At 40.1% G+C, this 22,450-nt stretch overlaps 1 protein-coding gene across 3 annotated transcripts in view; it reads left to right on the top strand.

Annotated features, from left to right (window-relative positions):
- Positions 1–22,450, top strand: part of DPYD (dihydropyrimidine dehydrogenase) — a 2,813,802-nt gene that overhangs the window by 289,350 nt on the left and 2,502,002 nt on the right. For all 3 annotated transcript variants that reach the window (XM_073593091.1, XM_073593089.1, XM_073593090.1), the window contains exon 2: positions 4,376–4,486. In XM_073593091.1, the coding sequence (XP_073449192.1) occupies positions 4,376–4,486 (111 nt within the window). The remainder of the gene's footprint in view (positions 1–4,375; positions 4,487–22,450) is intronic.

Raw genomic sequence — 22,450 nt, 5'->3', positions numbered from 1 at the left:
TATGAAGTACAATATTCTCCATAGGTGACACTTTAAAAGATTTTACAGATTATCAGTTTAGAATTAACCATGAATTATGGCCCTAGCATTATTGCTCTCGCTACAGCGTTCACGACAATTTATGCTTACATACACGTGCATGACCCTACACACATTAGCATTTGTGTACAGGAGCAATGGGGAGGGTGTTTAATGTTATTTATTTTTTCTTAAGAGAATAGAATAAAATTACACAAATAGGAGCAAGACTGCAGAATAGTATGACATAGGGATGGTATAATAATAAACATCACAATATAGTATATGGATTGTGTAAGAGGGAAGAAAAGTCTCACATGAGTCCTAATAACAGCAAAGGACCTAGGTGGCTAAGTAGTGGGCTTTGGAAGGTATGGATAAGATACCATATACTACTGGTATAGAGTATTTTCACTAGAGAACATCACTATTGCTATCTTCAAGCCAAGGGGCATAGCATCTCATAAACCAGGGTAGTTGAAGGTGGGCTCTGGCAAATAAGTGCTCTGTTAGGAAATGGACATTTGCATAATGTCCTGGAGCTGTGGTGGGTTTGTAGATTTCCATCTCCTTGCTATAGCCAGTTGGGCTGCTATGAAGACATGTGTGATACATGCTTGTAGTGGTTGAGGCACATTGGTTATTGCCACTCCAAGTAGGGCCAGACATGAGGAAAAAGGGATGTAGGTGTAAATTAGCATATTGGTATAATTCCAGGATGTGTTGAGAGCCGGGCAAGTCCACCAGGTGTGGTATAAGGTAGCACATTGACCACAGTAGCATTTTGTTAATAATTTTATTGTAATTTAATTCTTTTATGTATTTATTTTGCTTAATTTTATTTTTTTTACACTTTTTAAAATTAGATTTTAAAGCTATAACAAGGGTGCTGAAAAGCCCTGATAGTATGGGCAGGTGATAGGTCTTCTTTATGAAGACATCAGAGGTCTCTTAGATCCCTGATGTCTTCCAATCCCTCCACTGCAGCTAATCAAGCACATCGATATGACAACAAGGGTATGCATGTACCCCTTGTCAATAATAAAAAAAAATAATATTAACCTATCAAAACCCAAGGCACCCTGAAGACAGAGACATCTCTTTATGTACATAACAAAATGTATTATAATGAAACTGTTGGTAACTTCATATAAAAGTATCATGTCACACAAGGAGGAAGTAACTCGGGCTGATGCATTTCACTTTTGTCGGCTTCTTAAAGGACTTGAGGGGTGCAATGGTAATGGGTTACTACAAAAGAAGAGAAGATATGCTTATATAATTGTCAGAAACCATGAATCAGACTGAGACAGAAGTACAGTTAAATCACACTTGTTTAATAATAATTAAAAAAGGTAAACAGAGTAAACGTAGTCAAAACATAGCAAGAGTTCAGGAATAGTCAGACAAGCCAAAATGTCAGTGAGCCAGAGATTAGCATAGTAGAACAGCAAGCAGTATCTGGAGCCAGAAGGAATGTCAGCCAAGCAAGTCTTTAACAGGAACACAGGAGATCGTCTCTAGCCACTTGCTTACTGGGCACTTAAACCCCCCTCCTGTCCAGACCAATTTTCAGCTTTCAGCGCTGTCGCACTTTGAATGACAATTGCGCGGTCATACAACACGGTACCCAAATGAAATTTTTATCATTTTTTTTCCACAAATAGAGCTTTCTTTTGATGGTATTTGATCACCTCTACGGTTTTTATTTTTTGTTAAAAAAAAATTGAAAAAGACAGATTTTTTTTTTTTTTAAATTATATTTTTTTTTATATTTTGTTATCAATTTTTGCAAACAGTTAATTTTTCTCCTTCGTTGATGTACGCTGATGAGGCGGCACTGATGGGCACTGATAGGTGGCAGTGATGGGCACTGATGGGTGGCGGTTATGGGCACTGATGGGTGGCAGTGTTGGGCACTGATTGGGCACTGATTGATGGCAGCACTGCTAGGTGGCGCTAATAGGTGGCACTTGTGGGCATTGATAGATGGCACTTGTGGGCATTGATAGGTGGCACTTGTGGGCTTTAATAGGTGGCACATGTGGGCTTTAATAGGTGGCACTTGTGGGCACTGGCAGATGGCACTTGGAGGCACAGATGAGGCATCTGTGCCTCCTTCCTCTTCGGAACCGATGTCCCTTTGACATAAGCCGGTGATCGGCTTTTTTTTCCTCAGCGTGAGGAGAAAACGAAACCGATCACCGAGCTTTTGTTTACATCATGTGACCAGCTGTCATTGGCTGACAGCTGATCACATGGTAAGGAGCCGGGACCGGCCCCTTACGCGGATCTGTGATCATCCGAGTCTCCGTGACTCGGTGATCACAGCGCGCACACCGCATGCCCTGCAGGGTGCGCGCGGTGCGCGTGCATAGGGGAGGACGTCATATGACGTCTTCCCGGAGATTGAGGTCCACGCTGTAGCCGTCATTTGGCTATGGCCCGGACCTCAAGTGGCTAGAGATGTGACCAAGGCAAAGACAGAGATCATCTGGACTGGACGGCTTAAGTAGGCAGGACTGACGAGCAGGATATCAACAACAGGTGAGTCACTGTTTGGGGCCTCTGGTGGTCCTCTCCTTTTGGTGGAATACCTGGGGCCACCAACCTCTAATATCTTGGTTTGCTTGGTGCTTGATCACATAAATTGAGACCCCCTGATCCTCCTGAGTTCTAATCTATCTGTGTAAGTTAATATGTTCAATATATGTAGTGAATAACTAAAATGTTATGATGATAATGAATATGCTCTGTAAACCTATATTATGTAGGCATAGCTTCTCTTCTTTTGTAGTAACCCATTGCCATTGCACCCTTCAAGCCCTTGAATAAGCTGACAAAGGCAAAATGCATCAGTGGAGTTACTTCCTCCTTGTGTGACATGATTCTTTTTATATGAAGTTACCAAAAGTCTCATTATAATATGTTTTGTTACGTACATAAGGAGCGATCTCTGTCTTTGGGATGCCTTGGGTCTTGATATGTTAATATTATGTTTTTATTATTGACAAGGGGTACATGCATACCCTTTTTGTCATAAATTGTAATTGTTTTTGTACAATAAAGATTTTCTTTTTAACATTAATGAACGTGGTTTGATAATTATACTGAGAGGAGGTTCAACACCTTTTAAAGTCCCAGTAGCTTTATATTCTTTTCTATTGTCCTTTTTGGGATGTGGTGTTGATGTGGTCAGCCAAACCATATAGGTTTTTCAATTTTTTTTTTTAAATTGCTATCTTTGTCCCACTGGGGGGATTTCTACTCACTTCCTGTCTCTAATGCCGCGTACACACGACCGGACTTTACGGCAGACTTTGCCCGGTGGACTTTTCGACGGACTCTACGACAAACTTACCGAATTAATGGACTTGCCTACACACGATCAACCAAAGTCCGATGGATTCGCACATGATGATGTACGACCGGACTAAAACAAGGAAGTTCAAGCCAGTAGCCAATAGCTGCCCTAGCGTTGGTTTTTGTCTGTCAGACTAGCATACAGACGTGCTGACTTTTCGACCGGACTCAAATCCGTAGAAAAGATTTGAAACATGTTTCATTTCTAGGTCCGTCGAACTTTTGGGGAAAAAAAGTCCTCTGGAGCCCACACACGATCGAATTGTCCGACGGACTCTGGTCCACAGGACCAAGTATGCCGTAAAGTCCGGTCGTGTGTACGCGGCATTACACACAACAGGATTTGAAGGGAAATCCCTCCAAAGTGATGGAAATCCCTGGTAGTCACCAGGGTCACCAGAACTAGTGACCCCATTGGAAGATTTTCACTCTCTTCCTTTTCTGGTGATCACTCAAAATTTTGGGATTTTCTTTCACTTTTGGAGATAATGGTCACAAAGACAAATAGAGAAGGTGAATCTACTTAATTGGACACAGACAGCAATAAAAACTTGACAGATGTTCTAAATCCTTTCAATTCCATCAAAAACTAAAAATAAAGTTTCACCTTACCTTGTGTGTTAGTGTTTTAAAACTATTATTGTGTATAATTTGAAATGTTCTATGCACATGAAGGAAGTCATTTTTGTTTATTACAAATGCATACTCTGCTTTCTACCAATACTCTGTTTATCTAATTTCAAGCAAACCAGCCAGGTTCTTCTCATCAAAACAAAGAACTTTATAAGTATCTAATGACCTGAAAAAGCTTGAGATCACTGTTTTTCTTGGCAAGAATTGGAGTACGCATGTACTAAAAATAATAATGTGATTTGCTTTTGCTGACGTTTACTTGAGATTCATGTGAAGTTTGAATTTTAATGTTGGCTATGAAGCTTATGAATTTTAATGTTATCTCTACTTTAATACTTTATTTTTTATTTTATTTTTTTAGAACATCTTGGCGTTAAATCCCAGGACTGCTATGCATGCAACTTTACATTCTACAGCAGTAAAGAAGCAAGTCAAGAAGCAATGGAAAAGGAATCCTGACAAGAGTTGTTCTGTAAGTACTTTCTACATTTATTTTAGATATTGTATGATTGATTTTGTTTTGTGAATACATGTAAATGCATGTTTATTTTGAAAGTAGGTTTTCAGAGGTTTGTACATTTGGACTTTTATCTACCAGGTAATGCAAACCTTAAAACTATATTTTACGGTTACTAAATATTTTCTTGGTAAGTAAAACTGCCTTATGTTCCTAGAAGGTAGACAACAAATACATTTGCTATCTGTGCATGAACCTTGATGAACCCATCTCTAAAGTATAAATAGGAATGTTATAAAAGGATAGAAAGAGCATGAGATGGGAAGAGATGTCAGAGTAAGCACTACCTTAAAACAGTAGTAAACAATCAAAAAAAATCCCCCTGCAGGTTTATGCCATATTGTGCTAGTATACACCGCATACTAGCACATTAGGACAGACTTGCCTGCAAACAGAGCCCTCCAGCCAATCACTGTGGTGGCTTCCCTACCACTTCCATCTTCACCTGGTCTTCCGTGTTTGTAATCTCCAGCCATTTGAATGGCCCATTTACGAGATGTTTATTGTACTTACAGGTAAGTCTGATTGTAAGCTTACCTGTAGGTACAAGTTAAGATATTGACTTTACTACTACTTTAAACAGAGAGAGATGTTGTATAATTACTGCTTTGTAGGCGAATTACATCATTTGTAAAGGATTTTTTTTCTTTGCGTGTGGAAAATAATTTACTTTCTCTGAGTAATTGTATTGCACAGAGCTGCCCCAAACCTCCTCTTCTAGGGTCCCCTGCTGGCACTCCAGGCTCCTCTTCTTCTCAGTGCACCATCATAAGAAGTCATTTTCTTTGAGGACACACCTGCAGGCTTGATCCCGAGCCAGGCAGATGAGTGCATCTATTGACACAAATTGCTGCTCAGCCCTGTCCCCCTACTCTCTGCTTACATGATTTGATTGACAGCAGCAGGAGCCAGTGGCTCCCACTGATGCCTTTGTGAGCAGATAGAGAGAGGAGAGAGCTGCTGCAGAGTGGCACAGTGCTGGATTGAGATAGGACTTAGATAAGTATAAGGGGGGGAGGGGAGTTGTGGTGAGGGGGAGTACAATTGCTGGGAAATCTTTTACCTTAATGCACAGAATTCAGCAAGGAAAAAATGTTGAACCTTTAGAGCCACTTTACCAATAAAAACAACTCTATATGAGATATCAAGTAGGGATGAGGTTTAGATTCACCTGCATGGTAGAAGCTGGGAATAAATGATATTGCAGTGCATAGACTTTTTTCCTGATCAGCTGGGTCACAAGAGACAATTGTTTGCAGGGATAGATAACCCATCCCCCATTCAGTAATAGGATGGGGTCATATTGTCAGTGTGGGTTAGTCAGTTTCAGTGAACTGAAAATGAGTCCCATGTGAGGAGAGATACTGTTTCTTTTAGTTTATTTAAAGTATAACTAAAGGCAAAACATTTTTCTTTCGGATTAGATAAAGGAGAGATGGATTAGAACACCTGTCGGTTTTCATTGCTGTCTGTGTCCTCATTGGGGAGATTTACCCTCTTCTATCTGTCCTGTTTATCAGTATCTTTAAAAGTGCAAGTAAAAGTAAAAAACAATCTTCAATTTTGGGTTGTCCCTAGAAAAGTACCGTATTTATCGGCGTATAACACGCGCCGGCGTATAACACGCACCCCAAGTTTAGGAGAGAATTTTAAGGAAAAAAACTTTTAGGAGGGAAGTTTAAGGAAAAGAAACTTACATTAAAATGCCCATCAATGCAGCCTCATCAGTGTTCATCTGCAGCCTTTTCAGTGTCATTGCAGCCTTTTCAGTGTCATTGCAGCCTTTTCAGTGTCAGTGCAGCCTTGTCAGTGCAGCTTTGCCCCAGTGCAGCCTTGTCAATGCAGCCTTGTCCCCAGTGCAGCCTTGTCCCCAGTGCAGCCTTGTCCCCAGTGCAGCCTTGTCCCCAGTGCAGCCTTGTCAATGCAGCCTTGTCCCCAGTGCAGCCTTATTAATGCAGCCTTGTCCCCAGTGCAGCCTTATCAATGCAGCCTTGTCCCCAGTGCAGCCTTGTCCCTGCAGCCTTGTCCCCAGTGCAGCCTAGTGTCCATGCCTCCTGCCGCTGCCGCCGCCGCCGCCGCCATACACATAGAAGTAGTTTTAAATATGGCGCCACGGAGTTCGGAGAGACTCGGCGCCGGCGGAAGTGAACGAACGCCGCCGAGATACACATAGCCGAGGGTTCTCGGCTCTTTCCGGCGCCGCTCACAGTCCCGCCCAGTCCCGCCCTATGATGGACATAACACAGGTCCAATGGCGGGACTGGGCGTGACAGTGAGCGGCGCCGGAAAGAGCCGAATACACCCGACTATGTGTATCTCGGCTCTGTGATTTCGGCGGCGCTTGTTCAGCACCGCCGAGTCCTTCCGAAGTCCGCGGCGCCATATTTGAAACTACTCGCTATGTAAATGTCGGCGTATAACACGCACCCACGACTTTCCCCTGATTTTAAGGGGAAAAAAGTGCGTGTTATACGCCGATAAATACGGTAATATAAGAGAAGTCTTCATATGGGGACTCTAGTTCTGGCAACCTGGGGTCCCCTAGAGATTCCCTTTAATTTAAAGGGATTTTCTCTCACTTAGTTTTGACTATGGGACAGTAAGTGAAGGTAAAGCTCCCCAATGGGACAGAGATGGAAAAAATAAAACTTCCAGGGGTTATAACCTTCCCTTACTCTATTTAAAATGTAAAAAAAAGGTTTGCCTATAGTTTTGCTTTAATTTATTTTTCAGTATTGGTACATGTCCCCATGGCCAAGCTTCCCACGTCTTTTGTTTGACAATAGCTTGCTAACACTATAGGTTATCTAGAGATTGTTTCATCTCAGACAAAAGAATCCTTGGTGGGGACAGAAAAAAGAAAATGCTTTGGTCTTAAATCAGGGTTCACCCAAAGAGGAGCAGGGAGTTAGAAGAGAGATATGCCTGCATGTTATGTACATCTAGCCTTTTATAAAATTATTAATTATGTAATTGTATATTTTTTTCATAACCCAGATATTGCATGATTTTAATTATGCATGAGATGTATACATATTTCCCACATTTTTTTTTTAATTAGTGTTAAAAAAAATCCAAAGAGTAAATCTAACTATACAACCCTTATGCATGGCTATTCAGTGATAGTAATGTGTCACAATTAAGTGACAATTAATTTTATGCATTCTTTGAGTGACATAATTGCACTAAATACAAGAGAGACTCATTATCTTGTAAAATATATATATATATATATATATATATATATATATATATATATATCTCCTCCTATCATGGGTGTCAGGAGAACCCCAATTCTTAGGCCAGAGGTGGGCCACGCATGCAGCAGGGCACTGCGACTGAAGGATAGAGAGCCAAGTGTTCTTAGAGAGCTGAATGACACAGTCAAAGAACTGGTAAGAGGAGCAGCCGTGCTGCCAACACGTAAGCCAGGTGGCTTGGTATTTTCTTTAATTCATGTTATGTGGAAGAATCCCCTACGTGGGCAACTGATGTATAAGTGACCTTTCCTTTTAAATAAAAGTGGGCTACCACTCTCTTAAAATACAGTTTTGGACTGGCGTACTCACTGGAAACGCACCTACCGCTTGAGTCTGAACACCCCAATCTTACTATATATATATATATATATATATATATATATATATATATATATATATATATATATATATATATATATATATATATATATATATAATCTATCACCCCTCACATTTTTGTAAATATTTTATTATATCTTTCCATGTGACAACAGTGTAAATTTACTGTCCCCTCGAAATAACTCAACACACAGCCATTAATGTCTAAACCGCTGGCAACAAAAGTGAGTACACCCCTAAGTGAAAATGGCCAAATTAGGCCCAAAGTGTCAATTATTTGTGTGGCCACCATTATTTTCCAGCACTGCCTTAACCCTCTTGGGCATGGAGTTCACCAGAGCTCTACAGGTTTCCACTGGATTCCTCTTGCACACCTCCATGATGACATCGCAGAGCTGGTGGATGTTGGAGACCTTGCGCTTCTCCATATTTATGAAACGTGATCTCGCGCATTTAAATCTATTCACACATAGTGAAGCATATAATATACAATGACAATATATATCAAATAAATAACATAACAATCAAAATTTTATAGTAAATAATTTTAAAAAATCAGGAGTAAGTGTTCCAAATAGGTGCAATTATGATGTAAGTTTGTGGGATGTATAAAAAAATGTCTCTGTCTTGCCCTTCCAGAATAATAAGGTGACTCAGTGTGTGAATAAACAGATTGGTCAGAATTCGTGCAGATCTTCATATGGAGTAATTTCACATTAACGTTGGGCTCTCAGAACTCTCACCTTAATAATGATGGTAATAAGCATGATGGTATAATATCTGTTAATACGTCACTATATTCTCCCGACCGTTCTCCTCCACTTATCCTGGTTTTATTCCATTCCTCTCCACCAGTAATATGGCTAACTGCCTGATAGAAAATAAACTTGGGAATTGAAGCACTTGAGCAATACTTTTTTGATTATTGGGTTTTTGATTATTTTCCCTTTAAAGTGAACATGTCAATACCCAACTGCAATGAACAGGTGGCCTGGAGCAGACCAAAAAAGAAGAGGTCTTATGAGGCAATTATGTCACAGATATTATACCATCATGCTTATTAGTAAATTCCAAAAGCCAATATAATGGAATAGTAGTGGTAAAAAAAGCACTTGTGGGTTTAACCAATCTTTTATTTTTTGTACAATTCTCCTTTAAGGGGGCGTGACAATGGGTGTGTCCTATGCCTGAATACTTTTGCTGATAGGTGTCCCTCATTCCCATCTCAAAAATTTGGGAGGTGTGCAACATGTCCCCTCCTGAGTCACAGTGACAGTCTCTCTCTAAGCCAAGTGATCCCTCCAGTCCCCTCCAGTCTAAACAGCACTGACGGTCCCAGCCTGCCTTGCTCCCATACCGCAGATGCACACACGAGGCTCTGGCCGCTCTGCTTGGCTCCATTGCACCATGACATCACATGACCTGCTCAGGCACTGCCTCCGCCAGAGCCTCCCGATCGCACTGTAGCAGGCACTCGGATGGTCTCAGCCGGCTCCAGACCAAGCTTAGCGTCACATCCATATTTTTTACTGGCAACCTTTTACTTTTACTGGCATTTACTGGCAGGATAAAATTGCCTTTTTTTACTGGCTGCCAATAAAAATACTGACGGTTGGCAACACTGGATGACAGCCATGCAGACCAATTTGATGCAGTGTGTGGCTGACCCCCCCACCCCTTCAACCTCTGTAGCAATGCTGGCAGCACTCAAATGTCTATTTCCCAAATAAAACCTCTGGATATGATGCTGAGCGTCAACCCTTGGTCGACCATAGCGAAGCCTGTTCTGAGTGGAACCTGACCTGTTAAACCACTGTATGGTCTTGGGCACTGTGCTGCAGCACAGTTTCAAGGTCTTGGCAATCTTCTTTTAGCCTAGGCCATCTTTATGTAGAGCAACAATTCTTTTTTTCAGATCCTCAGAGAGTTCTTTGTCATGTAGTACCATGTTGAACTTCCAGTGACCAGTATGAAAGAGGGAGAGCGATAACACCAAATTTAACACACTTGCTTCCCATTCAAACCTGAGACCTTGTAACACTAACGAGTCACGTGACACCGGGGAGGAAAAATGGCTAATTGGGCCCAATATGGATATTTTCACTTAGGAGTGTACTCACTTATGTTGACAGTTTAGACATTAATGGCTGTGTGTTGAGTTTTTTTGAGGGAACAGCAAATTTACACTGTTATACAAGCTGTACACTCACTACTTTACATTATAGCAAAGTGTAATTTCTTCAGTGTTGTCACATGAAAAGATGTAATGAAATATTTACTAAAATGTGAGGGGTGTACTCTCTTTTGTGAGATACTGTGTGTGTGTGGATAGATAGATAGATAGATATATATATATATCTATATATCGATATCGATATATAGATAGATATATATATATATATATATATATATCAATAAATATTTCATTGTAAGCCTGGGCTCCTGCCATTGGATCCTGGAAGGCTGTGTAAAATTCCAAAATTTTTTGTCTGATGGAAGCTTCAACCATATTGCCTGGTGACCACATGTGTAAGCTGAAGTTATCAGAAAATGACAGAATTTAGCAAACTAAATTCCTTTTTTAAATTAAAAAAGGATTTGATTTGTCCAACAGTTAAACTAAATGAGTAATACCATGTCTGAATGTCAGGACCTGTGTCATTTATGGGTCACTGTTTTTCCCCGAGTCGAAGGGTGCAGTTCCCGTGGCCACCAGAGGGTGTCAGGCTATCCGAGTCATTATGCTGCACCTGATGTGGGCTGCTGGGAGGTATTTTATCCTCCCCATAACTGAGGTTGAGTGTTCTTCCTGTGAGCCATGCCCCTGCCTGTTCCTGATTGTTCCTGTGCCTGATCCTGACCCTTGTTACTAGTCTCTGTACCTGATCCTGAGACCTGCTCCTGTACCCTGCTTCCAGTACCTTGCTCCCTGCTCCCCTTGTTTCCTGTCCAAGTCCTGACCTTGTCCAGCTTGTGTGCGCTCCTTCCACTAGTATATAGTTAGGTAATCATTAGGGTTTCTGTACTTTTATATTTATTTTGTCATTTTATATGGTTTATGGTTTACTGGGATTGAAAGTGTATTATTTGTTTAGGTAAACTTCATCAACTGGAAAAGAATCAATACATTTGACCAGTTCATAGTCAGACCCGCATAACCACCAAAATCATTAATAACCATGAGATAAGTATTAACTGAACATTCTGAGTCCTCTGTATATAAATTAATATTGTTAGCATCCCTGTCTAGTGACTTGGTTAGTGGAAAATCTCAGATACCCACTCCAAAGCTGTGTATCATTTGCTATACAAAGCCCCATTTTTAAAGAATTTAATATTTTTTCTGCATTCAGAACCATCACAATCCTAATCCCCACCTGGTCATTGGAGGTATATAAATTAATGAACGGATATCTTGTCTTAAGTGAGATGTTTTTTGCAGGTATAAAGCCAGTTTGATCTGGGTGTATAATGGTTTACATTAAGTCTAAGGAAAAAGATTTTTGCTAAAATATCCTCTGTTTGCAGTAAAGAAATAGGTTTGTCGGGTCAAGAGTGTCTTTATTTGGCTTGGGGATAAAAATGATAGACACTTCAGACATAGCTAGCTGGAGTGTAAAAGTTGCATCTATTTCTTCATATAAAGTCATGAGGCAAGGGGCAAGTATCTCCATGTAGATGGCTTAGAACTCAATTGGTAAGCCATCTGTGTTGGAGTCTTTATTCAAATTTGGAAATGGCAGTCTGGACCTCAGTAATCATAAGAGGTGCCTGCAGCATGGCCACCAATTTGAAGACCGGTTGTAGCAAAGAAAGCCAGGGGGCAGTCAGGAAAGCAGAGAACCATGTGTATCAAGGGGCTTAAATTCATGGTTAGATAAGTATGCCAACTGCTTACTAGAGCCCTCTCCATGTCCAAAATTATATGCTGCTATTTCTTGGCCTTAGCTAAGTGTATCATATAAGTAACAAGAAGTTGTAATTTAAGCACCTGTGTGTGGTGCAGAGATGGATCCTAAGAAAAAGCATCTTGTCCCCGCACCCACTGTCAAAATTTGAAAACAGCTTAACCCATAGAGACGTGTCATTCATTCACTGTTTCCTGTAAATGAATGAACTACAAGTACCGTCGGTCGCCGTGGCAGAAGACTTATGGTTCTCAATAAATTGCGAGGGCATAATAAATTTATTCTTCTTGCAGTTCAATCGCTGTTTGCCTATGTAGAAGGTACAGGCAGATAGATGACTGAGAGTCTGCAGGATCCTGACATTGCACCTGTGATCTGTGATCTGCTGAACGAGAGTGGATTACTTTACAGGCTGTGTATAAAAAATTATAAATGCAAATTTTACAGTTACACAGTACAGAAACAGAATGACCAAGATGTACAGCAGCTTTTATGTCCACAATGATATTCTAATTTTTGGGTATATTTAGGCTTTGGGGGAAGGAAGATTGTTGGTAACCAATTAAATTGCATGGTGGGATATAAAAGGCTACAATAAAATGGCGGCGGGTAAGCTTCCTGATGACGTGTTGACCACAAAATACATTGAGGCTGTGCGCTCGCCCGCAATAATGTCACTTACAGTACTCATGATTCCCATTTCCAGTGTTTTGGAATGCACACCGCAATTTGGAGGAATGGTGCTTCTTACTCTGCTGGCTGTACATGTTGGTGCTGACTTATTAGCACCTTAAAATGTAAGTGCGTATTTATTATATACTTATTGGATACCTGCTATAATAAATGTTTTGCGCTCTGATATTGTCAGACTTACCCATATCAGACTGACGAATCTGATATAGCAGAGGATGGCCTCCCGTACGTATCTGGTTCCCGTCCCCTGATAGAGCACACAGAAGGCACGGGAGCACAGAATGGTACGAGAGCCTGGCGGGTGGTTAGCAGGGATGAGGCCCAAAGTCCTGATGCAAGCTGGCAGGAGATGATAGGTAGGCTGTAGGTCAGCTACAGGTGCAGAGCAGGAGCAGGCAGATCCGAACACAAGCAAGGTTGGCAACAGGCAGTCAGCACGGTACAAAAGGAGCAGGCAGATACAAAGTCCAGGTCACAAGCAGGTTTGGCAGCAGGCGGTCGGCACGGTACAGAGGGGTCAGGCAGGTTCAAAGTCGGAGGCAGGCCAGGGGTCAGATGCAGGCGGATAGCAGAGCAGAGTCCAGTAAACAAGCCGGGTCACAGAGAGATCAAACAGTACACAGGAAACAGGAAGCACGGGAACAGGAAGCTGATGATCGGACAGCACCGAGCACAGCATCCCAGCAACCTAAATAGGGCAACCGGCGCCAAACACCGCGACCGCGCTGGCACGCTCAGGCGCGCGCGCACCCGCACAGGAGCCAGCGCGACGCAGCGCACTCCAGAGTGCCCAGCAAGTGTCCTGAACCGAGATCCTCTCTGACAGATATACAGTACATTCTGCTTCTCCATAGCTTCTTTGTTACACTAATCTAAGGAGATACCTTATAAACTGAGCTTAAGTTGAGGATCACCCCTTCAGACATATATCGATACCCAAGGGTCAGAGTATTACGAGGCTCATTATATTTAGTTATCTGCTGAGTTTATATTTCTCCCACATGAATGATGATGGAGCATGGATAATCAAGAATACTTGTCACTGCACAACTTCTTGTTTCTTTTTCCACGGTGTTTGGATTTTTCCTGAGGAATTTCTACCCTTCTTTTCACTATATTGATTTTTTTCACCATTACTTGTTATTTAACTACATGCAAAGATTACAAAAGGTCTATCGCTTTATAGACAGCTTTTGCATTGACAAACATGTAAATGCGTGGCATATCTTATGGTGTTGAAATGGGTGCAGAAGCCAACCAAAAAAATGCCATGTCCATTTTACTAGTGCTGTTGCTGCAGCTGCTCACAAATTACACTTTACACTGGCAGCTTAGCTACAATATCTGCAATGATCAGCGGGCGGGAGAAGTAGAATGATTCAGTGCTAGTGTGCTGTGACATCACTGTCATCCTATATTATCTATCCCTCCCACCCAAGCACAACAGAACACTGCCGGAGTGGCAGGCAGAAGGAGTGGAGTGACAATCGCCTCCTCCTGCATAATTCCTGTCCCTACAGCATCACACCGTGTAAGTTTCCATGTGCCTTATCTGACAGAGGTGAGGCACTACCTGAAAGCAAAATTAGGAGAGGGGGGTTGTGTGGACAAGGTCTCTGGACTAAGAGAGGGGTTGTTTAAAGAAGGCCCTGGACTAGGAGAGGGAGGTTGTGTGCAGAAGGGCCTGGGCTAGGAGAGGGGGATTGTGTGGAGAAGGCCCAGGACTAGGAGAGGAGGTGCCTGGATGACTTGGACTAGGACAGGGCATACTTGGAGGCCCTGACTTTATATTTTTTTGCCAATTATGTTTGTCCAAAAATCTTTAGCTTCATAATGGACTTCCATATCTTCTGTTCATTTGTGATCAGTCAATAGATAATAAGGAGAAGATTTGCTAGAACAATATGATTGATTGCATGGTTTGCTTACTAAACTGAAGACTTTGGAAATAATTTCTAGTAGACATGTGCATTCTGTTTCATTCCAAATTGAAATTCGGAAGAATTTTTCATTATTCAGAAATTCGTATGCATCCGAATTACAAAAGTAACGAATTTAAATGAATCCAAAAAAACAAACAAATTCGAAAACAAATTCGAAATAAATTCGAAAAAATAGAAATCGATTTTCTAAAAAACACAATAGAATAGAATATAAAATAATAAAGCAATGGAACAGTAATATGCGATTAGTGGACCTCCAGCTGTTGCAGAACTACAAGTCCCATGAGGCATAGCAAGACTCTGCCTCTGGCTGTCATGCTTGTGGTTGTCAGAAGCATGATGGGACTTGTAGTTTTGCAACAGCTAGAGGTCCGCTATTTGCATATCCCTGCAATAGTGTGTATATATATATATATATATATATATATATATATATATATATATATATATATATATATATATATATATATATATATATATATATATATATATATCTATATCTATATATATATCATTTTTTTATTCTGTTCTATTGTTTTTCTATACTTTTCTTTTCTATTATTTTCTATTCTATAATAGTCTTTTCTATTCAAATTTGAATTCATTCTATACGAAATTCGAATTTCAGAAGCCACCTTCCAAAATTCGAATTTCATAAAGAATGAATTCAAATTCAAATAGAAAAGTTTAGAATAGAATTGCAAAGAATAGCATAGAAAAACAATGGAACAGAATAGAAAAAAATATAAAATATATATATATATATAAAAATAATAATAATAAAAAACATCTTCCGAAATTAGAATTTCATATAGACCGAAATCAAATTTGAATAGAAAAAATTAGAATAGAATAGGAAAGAATAGCATAGAAAAAAATATTTTATATATATATATATATATATTATAATTGTTCTTTGCTATTCTTTTCTATTATTTTATATTTTATTCTAATATTTTCTATTTGAATGTGAATTCATTCTATATGAAATTTGAATTATGGAAAATGGTTATATGGAAAAAGAATGAAATCAAATTCTAGTAGAAAAGACTAGAATAGAAAAAATCAATAGAACAGAATAGAAAAAAAAATACCAGATTTCTTTAGCAGAAACAATCAAAAACCATAATGCCAAATCCCATTAAAACTCTGCAGCTGAAGAAAAGTAAGGAAATCTGCTTAATAAATAATTAATGTTCAACTTGATAGAATATTCAGGTGGACATTGGTGGCTTGTATCCCACACTGGTGCGCCTTGATCCTGCTGTGATTCCATGGTCTGCCTTTACAAAGCTGCAAGAGTCTTAGTTCATCCTTGGGCTAAGCAGTTTAATTTACATAACAATAGGGTTTTTTCTCTCTATTTTAATTTTTTATTTTTTTTTAAATTCAAGGTATTGAAAGCATATGCATGAGTAGAATGCAATTGAGCTACAGAAAAAAAACAAAATGAAACATTGCTGTAAAATCTTGGTATGGCTTTTGAGGGTATGCTCTTGGAAAATATAGAAACTGCATTTTTTCACTGTCCATTTGCAACATGGGAAACGTGTGTTTTTGTGCTGTAAAAAATGTTTCATATATATTGACTAAAATAAAGCAGAAAATAGGTTTGGTTACTTAGCAACAAGGTATTGTGAATTAGAGTGAAGGTTGATTTGAAAAATGTGATGTTCAAGGGCAACTAAGAATGAAAAGAATTCTATCTTTGCTGAGTTTGTCCTATGAATTTAAAGGTTCATATAATTGTGGTTCTCTAATTTTTAACCTTTCAAAAGTAGTTTTTTTTGTAAGTGAAGTTTCTACTGGTACAGCAATGAAAAACAGAGATTCTAACCTTTCTCCACCTTGCCAAGTTACATAAAAACTTTTTTAATGCTGTGTTTTTTCTCACTTACTGTTGTTTCACTGAGGGAAGATAGTAAGTGTAAACTTTCTCAACATTGACAAATACAGCAATATATGAAACAAAGGTCCTCCTAACCCATGGTTATTTGAACTAAATGCTGGGATTTTTGGAACTGATCTCTGAATAATAAAAAAAATATATTAGATTAAATTAATAATCAATAGTGTTATCAATATGGATTGAGACACTAAGATCACTAACCAATCAGCAATCAGATAACAATTTTTTTACAATTTCCAGTATTATCAGTTGCTATGTTGGCATGGTTGTAGCTACATTTTTCCCTCGGTCCATCCCTTAGTCACACTTGTTACTTGAGAGGGGAGTTTTGTTACAATAGAGGGAAGTCAAACATGGAATCAAAATTAGAAAATCAACCTGATGTATCAGATGACCTTGTGAGTAACTTTACCTCGATTTAATGTCTTGATTGTACAAATCCAACAGCCAAAATCTCCAGTTGTAGCTAGCTTATGTATTTGGGATTGTTTTTTATAAGTAAATATGAAAACATAGCTATTGGAAAACCTAAGTACTGTGCTCAACGTGCTCAAAGCATAATACTATGAGACAGCCGCACTCAAAATAAACGGATAACAGCAAAAAGGTGTGGCACTGTCTCTTTAAATGATAAATTCAACAGATATATTTAAAATCCCAGATATTTTGTAACAAACTAACAATCTACTATATCAAACACATAATAATATCCAATCAATATGAATCACAGTGCTCAATTTTAACTAGTGATAGAACAAAGTCCATCCACGTGTAAAAAACACTCTTCAGGTAGGTGAGATCTCAGTGCAAAACAATTTGTCCAGTGCTCCTCCACCTGCACACAGAACTGCCTACTAGAGCCCACATTTACGAAGGTCATACAGCGCTTTAGCACAAATTCCAGATGGATGGCTGGATCATATTATTTTCTCTTTAAAAATACAAATATTGGTCTTCAAAGCTCAGTAAAATTCAGGAGGAAACACAGAACAAAACTCCATAGTGAACTAGCTACTCAGATGCCTAGGAAGACATCACTTGAGTTAATATGTGCATAGGGCAGAGAGTAGCTTGACATCAATACACCCGTCGGAGAAAGTTAAGCATTTTCTGTGTTAAACTGCATGATTTTTTTTTGTTTGCAAGTACTGATATTTCTTACAATAATAAATGGTGTCCATAATACTACAGTATGGAGTTTTATTCTGTGTTTCATTCTGAATATTATTGAGCTTTGGAGACTGATATTGACATCTTGAAAGGAAAAATAGTCTGATTCTGCTATCAATCCAGAATTTGTGCTCAAGCGCTTTATGACTAGACATGGGCCGAACACCCCCTGTTCAGTTAGCAGCAGAACTCCCAAACAGGGAAAATGTTCTAACCCGAACGGCGAACCTCACTGAAGTCTATGGGAGCCGAACAGGAAAAATCAAAAGTGCCCATTTTGAAGGCAAGTAATTGGCCATAAAAGGGGAATGGGAGTCTGGGTACTACCCTGGGGGACATATACAAATGCAAAATAAAAAATAAAAAAAATAGTTTTTTCAGGAAGAGTGATTTTAATTATGCTTAAAGTGCAACAATAAAAATGAAAAAATTCTTTAAATATAGTGCCTGGGGGGGGGTCCCCTTAATCTGTCTGTAAAGTGGCACATCTGTAGCATACATAAAACATGCTGCAGTAAAAATGACATTTCCAAAGAAAAAAAGTGAAATCCCATTTAAAATGACTCGTGGTTACAATTGCTGGCACCTGGCAATTGAAAAAAACAGCGTGGGGTCCCCCCCAGTCCATACCAGGTCCTTTGGTCAGAAAGATCAGGAAAGGGGGAAACTGGGGGTGAGCGAGTGCCCCCCTTCTGAATATATCAGGCCACATGCCCTCAACATGGGGGGTGGGTGCATTAGGGCGGGGAGACTCTGCCCCCCACCCCAAAACACCTTGTCCCCATGTCGATGGGGACAAGGGCCTCAACTCCACAACCGTGGCAGGTGGTTGTGGGGGCCTGCAGGTGGGGGGCTTATCGGAATCTGGAAGCCCCCTTTATCAAAGGGGCCCCAGATCCTGCCCCTTCCCCCTATCTGAATATCAGGTACTCAGTGGTGTAGTGAATAGCACTCTCACCTAGCAGTAAAAAGGATCGCTTGTTCAAATCCCAACCAGGACACTACCTGCCTGGAGTTTGCATGTTCTCCCTGTGCCTGCGTGGGTTTCCTCCGGGTACTCCGGTTTCCTCCCACACTCCAAAGACATGCTGGTAGGTTAATTGGCTTCTCTCCAAAATTGGCCCTATTATATGAATGTGAGTTGGGGACCTTGGATTGTAGGCCCCTTGAGGGTAGGAACCGATGTGAGTGTGCAATGTATGTGTGGAGCGCTGCGTAAATTGACGGCACTATATGGGTACCTTAAATAAATAATATAATAGATGATAGGGACAATTGTAGACACGTACCCACTACCCATTGACCAAAAAAGTGTAAAAAAGTAATAAAAACAAGAGAAACATTTTTGACAAATCCTTTATTAGAAAATAAAAAAATAATGTCCCTCGATGTAATTCCATGGTCAATTACACCGCCCATCGACCTGAAAAAACAAAACACAAACTTGCTCCACCTCCTGGGACAGCCTTCTGCCAAATGCCTCCTCTGCGCTTTGACATTTCTTATATAGGTAAGGGGCGGACCATCTGGCTACATCAACCGGTGGCATCGCCGCCTTATGACATCACAAACTGGTGCATGGTGGGCATGTGACATCAGAAGGGGGCAGGGCCATCGGGTGACGTTGCCAGGCGGTCCTGCCCCTTAACTATATAAGAACTGTCAGAACAGAGGAGGCATTCAGCGGGCGGCCGTCCCAGAAGGCGGAGCGTTTATTTTTATTTTTTGCGGGTCGGCGGGCAGTGTGATTGACAAAGGATTTACATTGAGGGACACTATCATTTATATTTTTTAATAAAGGATTTGTCAAAAACTTCTCTTGTTTTTATTGCTTTTTGTACACTGTTTTTGGTGAATGAGTAGTGGTCTCTTTGTTAAAGGGGGCTTCCAGATTCTGATAAGACCCCCACAACCACCAGCAACAGTTGTGGGGATGAGGGCCTTGTCCCCATCAACATGTTGAGGACATGTGACCTGGTATGGTTCAGGAGGGGGGTGGCTCACTTGTCCCTCCCTTTCCTGACCTGCCAGTCTGCATGCCTGGATAAAGTTCTGGTATGGATTTTGGGGGGATCCCACACCATTTTCTTTTTTTTTTGGTTTGCAGTTACCCATTAAATCCATACCAGGCCCTAGGCCTGTTATGAACTGGGGAGGGGACCCCATGCCATTTTTTTCTTTTATTTTTTAACCGCCAATTTTTTATTATTCAGCTGACAGCGGGGAAACCTATTGACAGCTGATGACTCATCGGTTGTCAAGGACGCCGTAGCCAGCTTCCTGGCCCTGCTCCTTAATAACCAGCTTACACTGTGCCCTGATTGTGCATAGCTTTGTCGGGGCATACACCCGACAAACACGCTGCAAATTCGGGTGTTCAGGGTATAACTGAACAGGCAAATGTTTGACCTGAACCGTCCGCCCATACCTATTAATGACTGTGGGGTGTATTGCTTTGGCAAGCAGTTCTGTGTGCAGGTGGAGGAGCACTGAATGGAATGTTTTGCACTCACATACCCGAAGCATGTTTTTTACACATAGATGGACTTTTTTTTTATCACTGATGTTTATTGAGCACTATGATTAATATAGATTGGATATTACTATGTGTTTGAGACAGTAGATAACTTGTTATACACTATCTGGGATTTTATGTGTATATGTTGAATATATTAAACAAAGCTTGAATATTAAGTGTGGTGCTGCGCTAATCCAAAAATGCTATAAAGGTCATGCTATAGAACTCCCAATCTGAGTGGGTATAGGGCTAGCCTTATGAAAGCATGGGATGCACTAAAATTGAGCTTGCTGATATGCAAATGAAAACAAAGTGCAAAGTGCAGTGGGGTGTGTACACTCTCTGAAGTAATAAATCAGTATACCTTAATCAACTGGTGCATATACACTTAAAAAATTAATTAGTACATCCAGTATAACAATAATAAAATACAAATCATTCAGTGTAAACCAGTATTGTGCTGTGCGTTTTAGAGCATATCAACTTCAAAGATTAGTGCATCCAATATAAAAGTAATAAAAATACAAAACATTCGGTGTAAACCAATATTGTGCTGTGCGTCCAAGCAAACCTTAGGACGTATTGGATAATTTAAAGTGTCCAGTGCAAAACGGAGCCAGTGGTGAGTCTATAAAATTGACTCATATAAATATAGAGCAACACAGAGAAATAAAAAACAGAAAGTGACGTGCAATAAAATCAGTGTCTTCAGTAGCAAATCAGTCCATATAGTGCCAATCAGTGAATAAATGCATACAACAAGATCACTCCATAGACCAATCAATCAGGTAGGTGGAAACCGTGAGGTGTATAGACCAGAAAGGGATAGTGGATCCTCTTCATGCACTAATCCTACACTGATAAGCAGTGGCCCCTTGCCTCATTATACTGAGGTCACAGCATAAGTCAAACCGCTGATATCAGCTCCTCTTTAAATGGGTCCTGGACCCTGGACAAGATCTCCATAAGTCTCAGACCCTCAGGGGGCGAGGCGGCCATAAATAAAGAAGAGGGTATGCCACATAGTGTAGTAGTTTGAACCAAAATCAATTTATTAAAGAAAACGCTACTCACATAGCACATAACAAAGAACGCAAAACTCCAACGAGCAGCGAGCTCGTACGCATCTGTCAGTGGAAAGCGCCTGTCCCGTCCCTACACGTGACGTCACACACCTCGTGACTTCATCAGTATAAAATTATTAAACAAAGCTATTGACATCTTTTGGAGTCATACTGGTAGGTAATAGGACTGGTGATGAATGATAATGATTTTGACAATCTGGTGAAGGAGGTATAGGGACATATTGGGCACTACATTAGGGGTGTGCAATCATATGCTATTAGCTTCTCTATCCTCACTTTATTTTTAAAATTAGCTTGAAGCACTTATGAGATCCTTCTGAGTATATTCAGAAATAGCCAGGAAAGAAGAGAGGAAGGCGATCCGGTAAGGGAGAGCAAAAGAAAAAGAGTAAAAGGAGAGGGTATTTTTAACTTAAGTGGTCAGCCACTCACACACACAAAGAAATTGGGGTTTTGGATAAAGGCTTGAAGTATGCACCAACAAGAATCTGGATAAATTCCAGACCTACATTGGTATCCAGAAATTTGTGAGAAAACTGAATATAAAAAAATATATTGTAGGAAACCTTTTTAGACACAGACCCCCAGATGTTGGTAATGATGGCATTGTACACAGCACACTGAGGAATAAATCTGTTTTTAACCCCCCCTGTTAAAGATAACAAATATATTGAGGTTTTTGAAAGAGTGGTTTTAGATGATATTAAAGATTTGAAGATAAAGAAGAAGGAAGAATCAAGTTACATAAAAAGTGGCATTTGGAAATTCACAAATAGAAAGGATCTGGTCATTCGACCAGCGGACAAGGAAGGCGGGATCATGGTCCTTTCAAAGGACCAATACCATGACAGCATGAAGAGAATGCTTGAAGATGAAATTACTTATATTAAACTACTGAGTAATCCAATGTTCAAGTGTAGGAATGCGCTTGAACAAGTTGTACATCTAGGGTTAAAGAAAAATATATTGAATAAAAAAGAAGCCCGATTTTTAATACTGGACTCCTGTCGTACGCCTATCATATATTCACTACCCAAAATATATAAGGACAAAATAAATCCACCACCGAGGCCAATAGTGAATGGAATAGATTC

Source organism: Aquarana catesbeiana, linkage group LG07 (genome assembly GCF_042186555.1).
Source record: "Aquarana catesbeiana isolate 2022-GZ linkage group LG07, ASM4218655v1, whole genome shotgun sequence".
Taxonomy (NCBI): Eukaryota; Metazoa; Chordata; class Amphibia; order Anura; family Ranidae; genus Aquarana; species Aquarana catesbeiana.
Note: the sequence above shows the minus strand (reverse complement) of the source record. Positions and strands in the feature narration are given on the sequence as shown.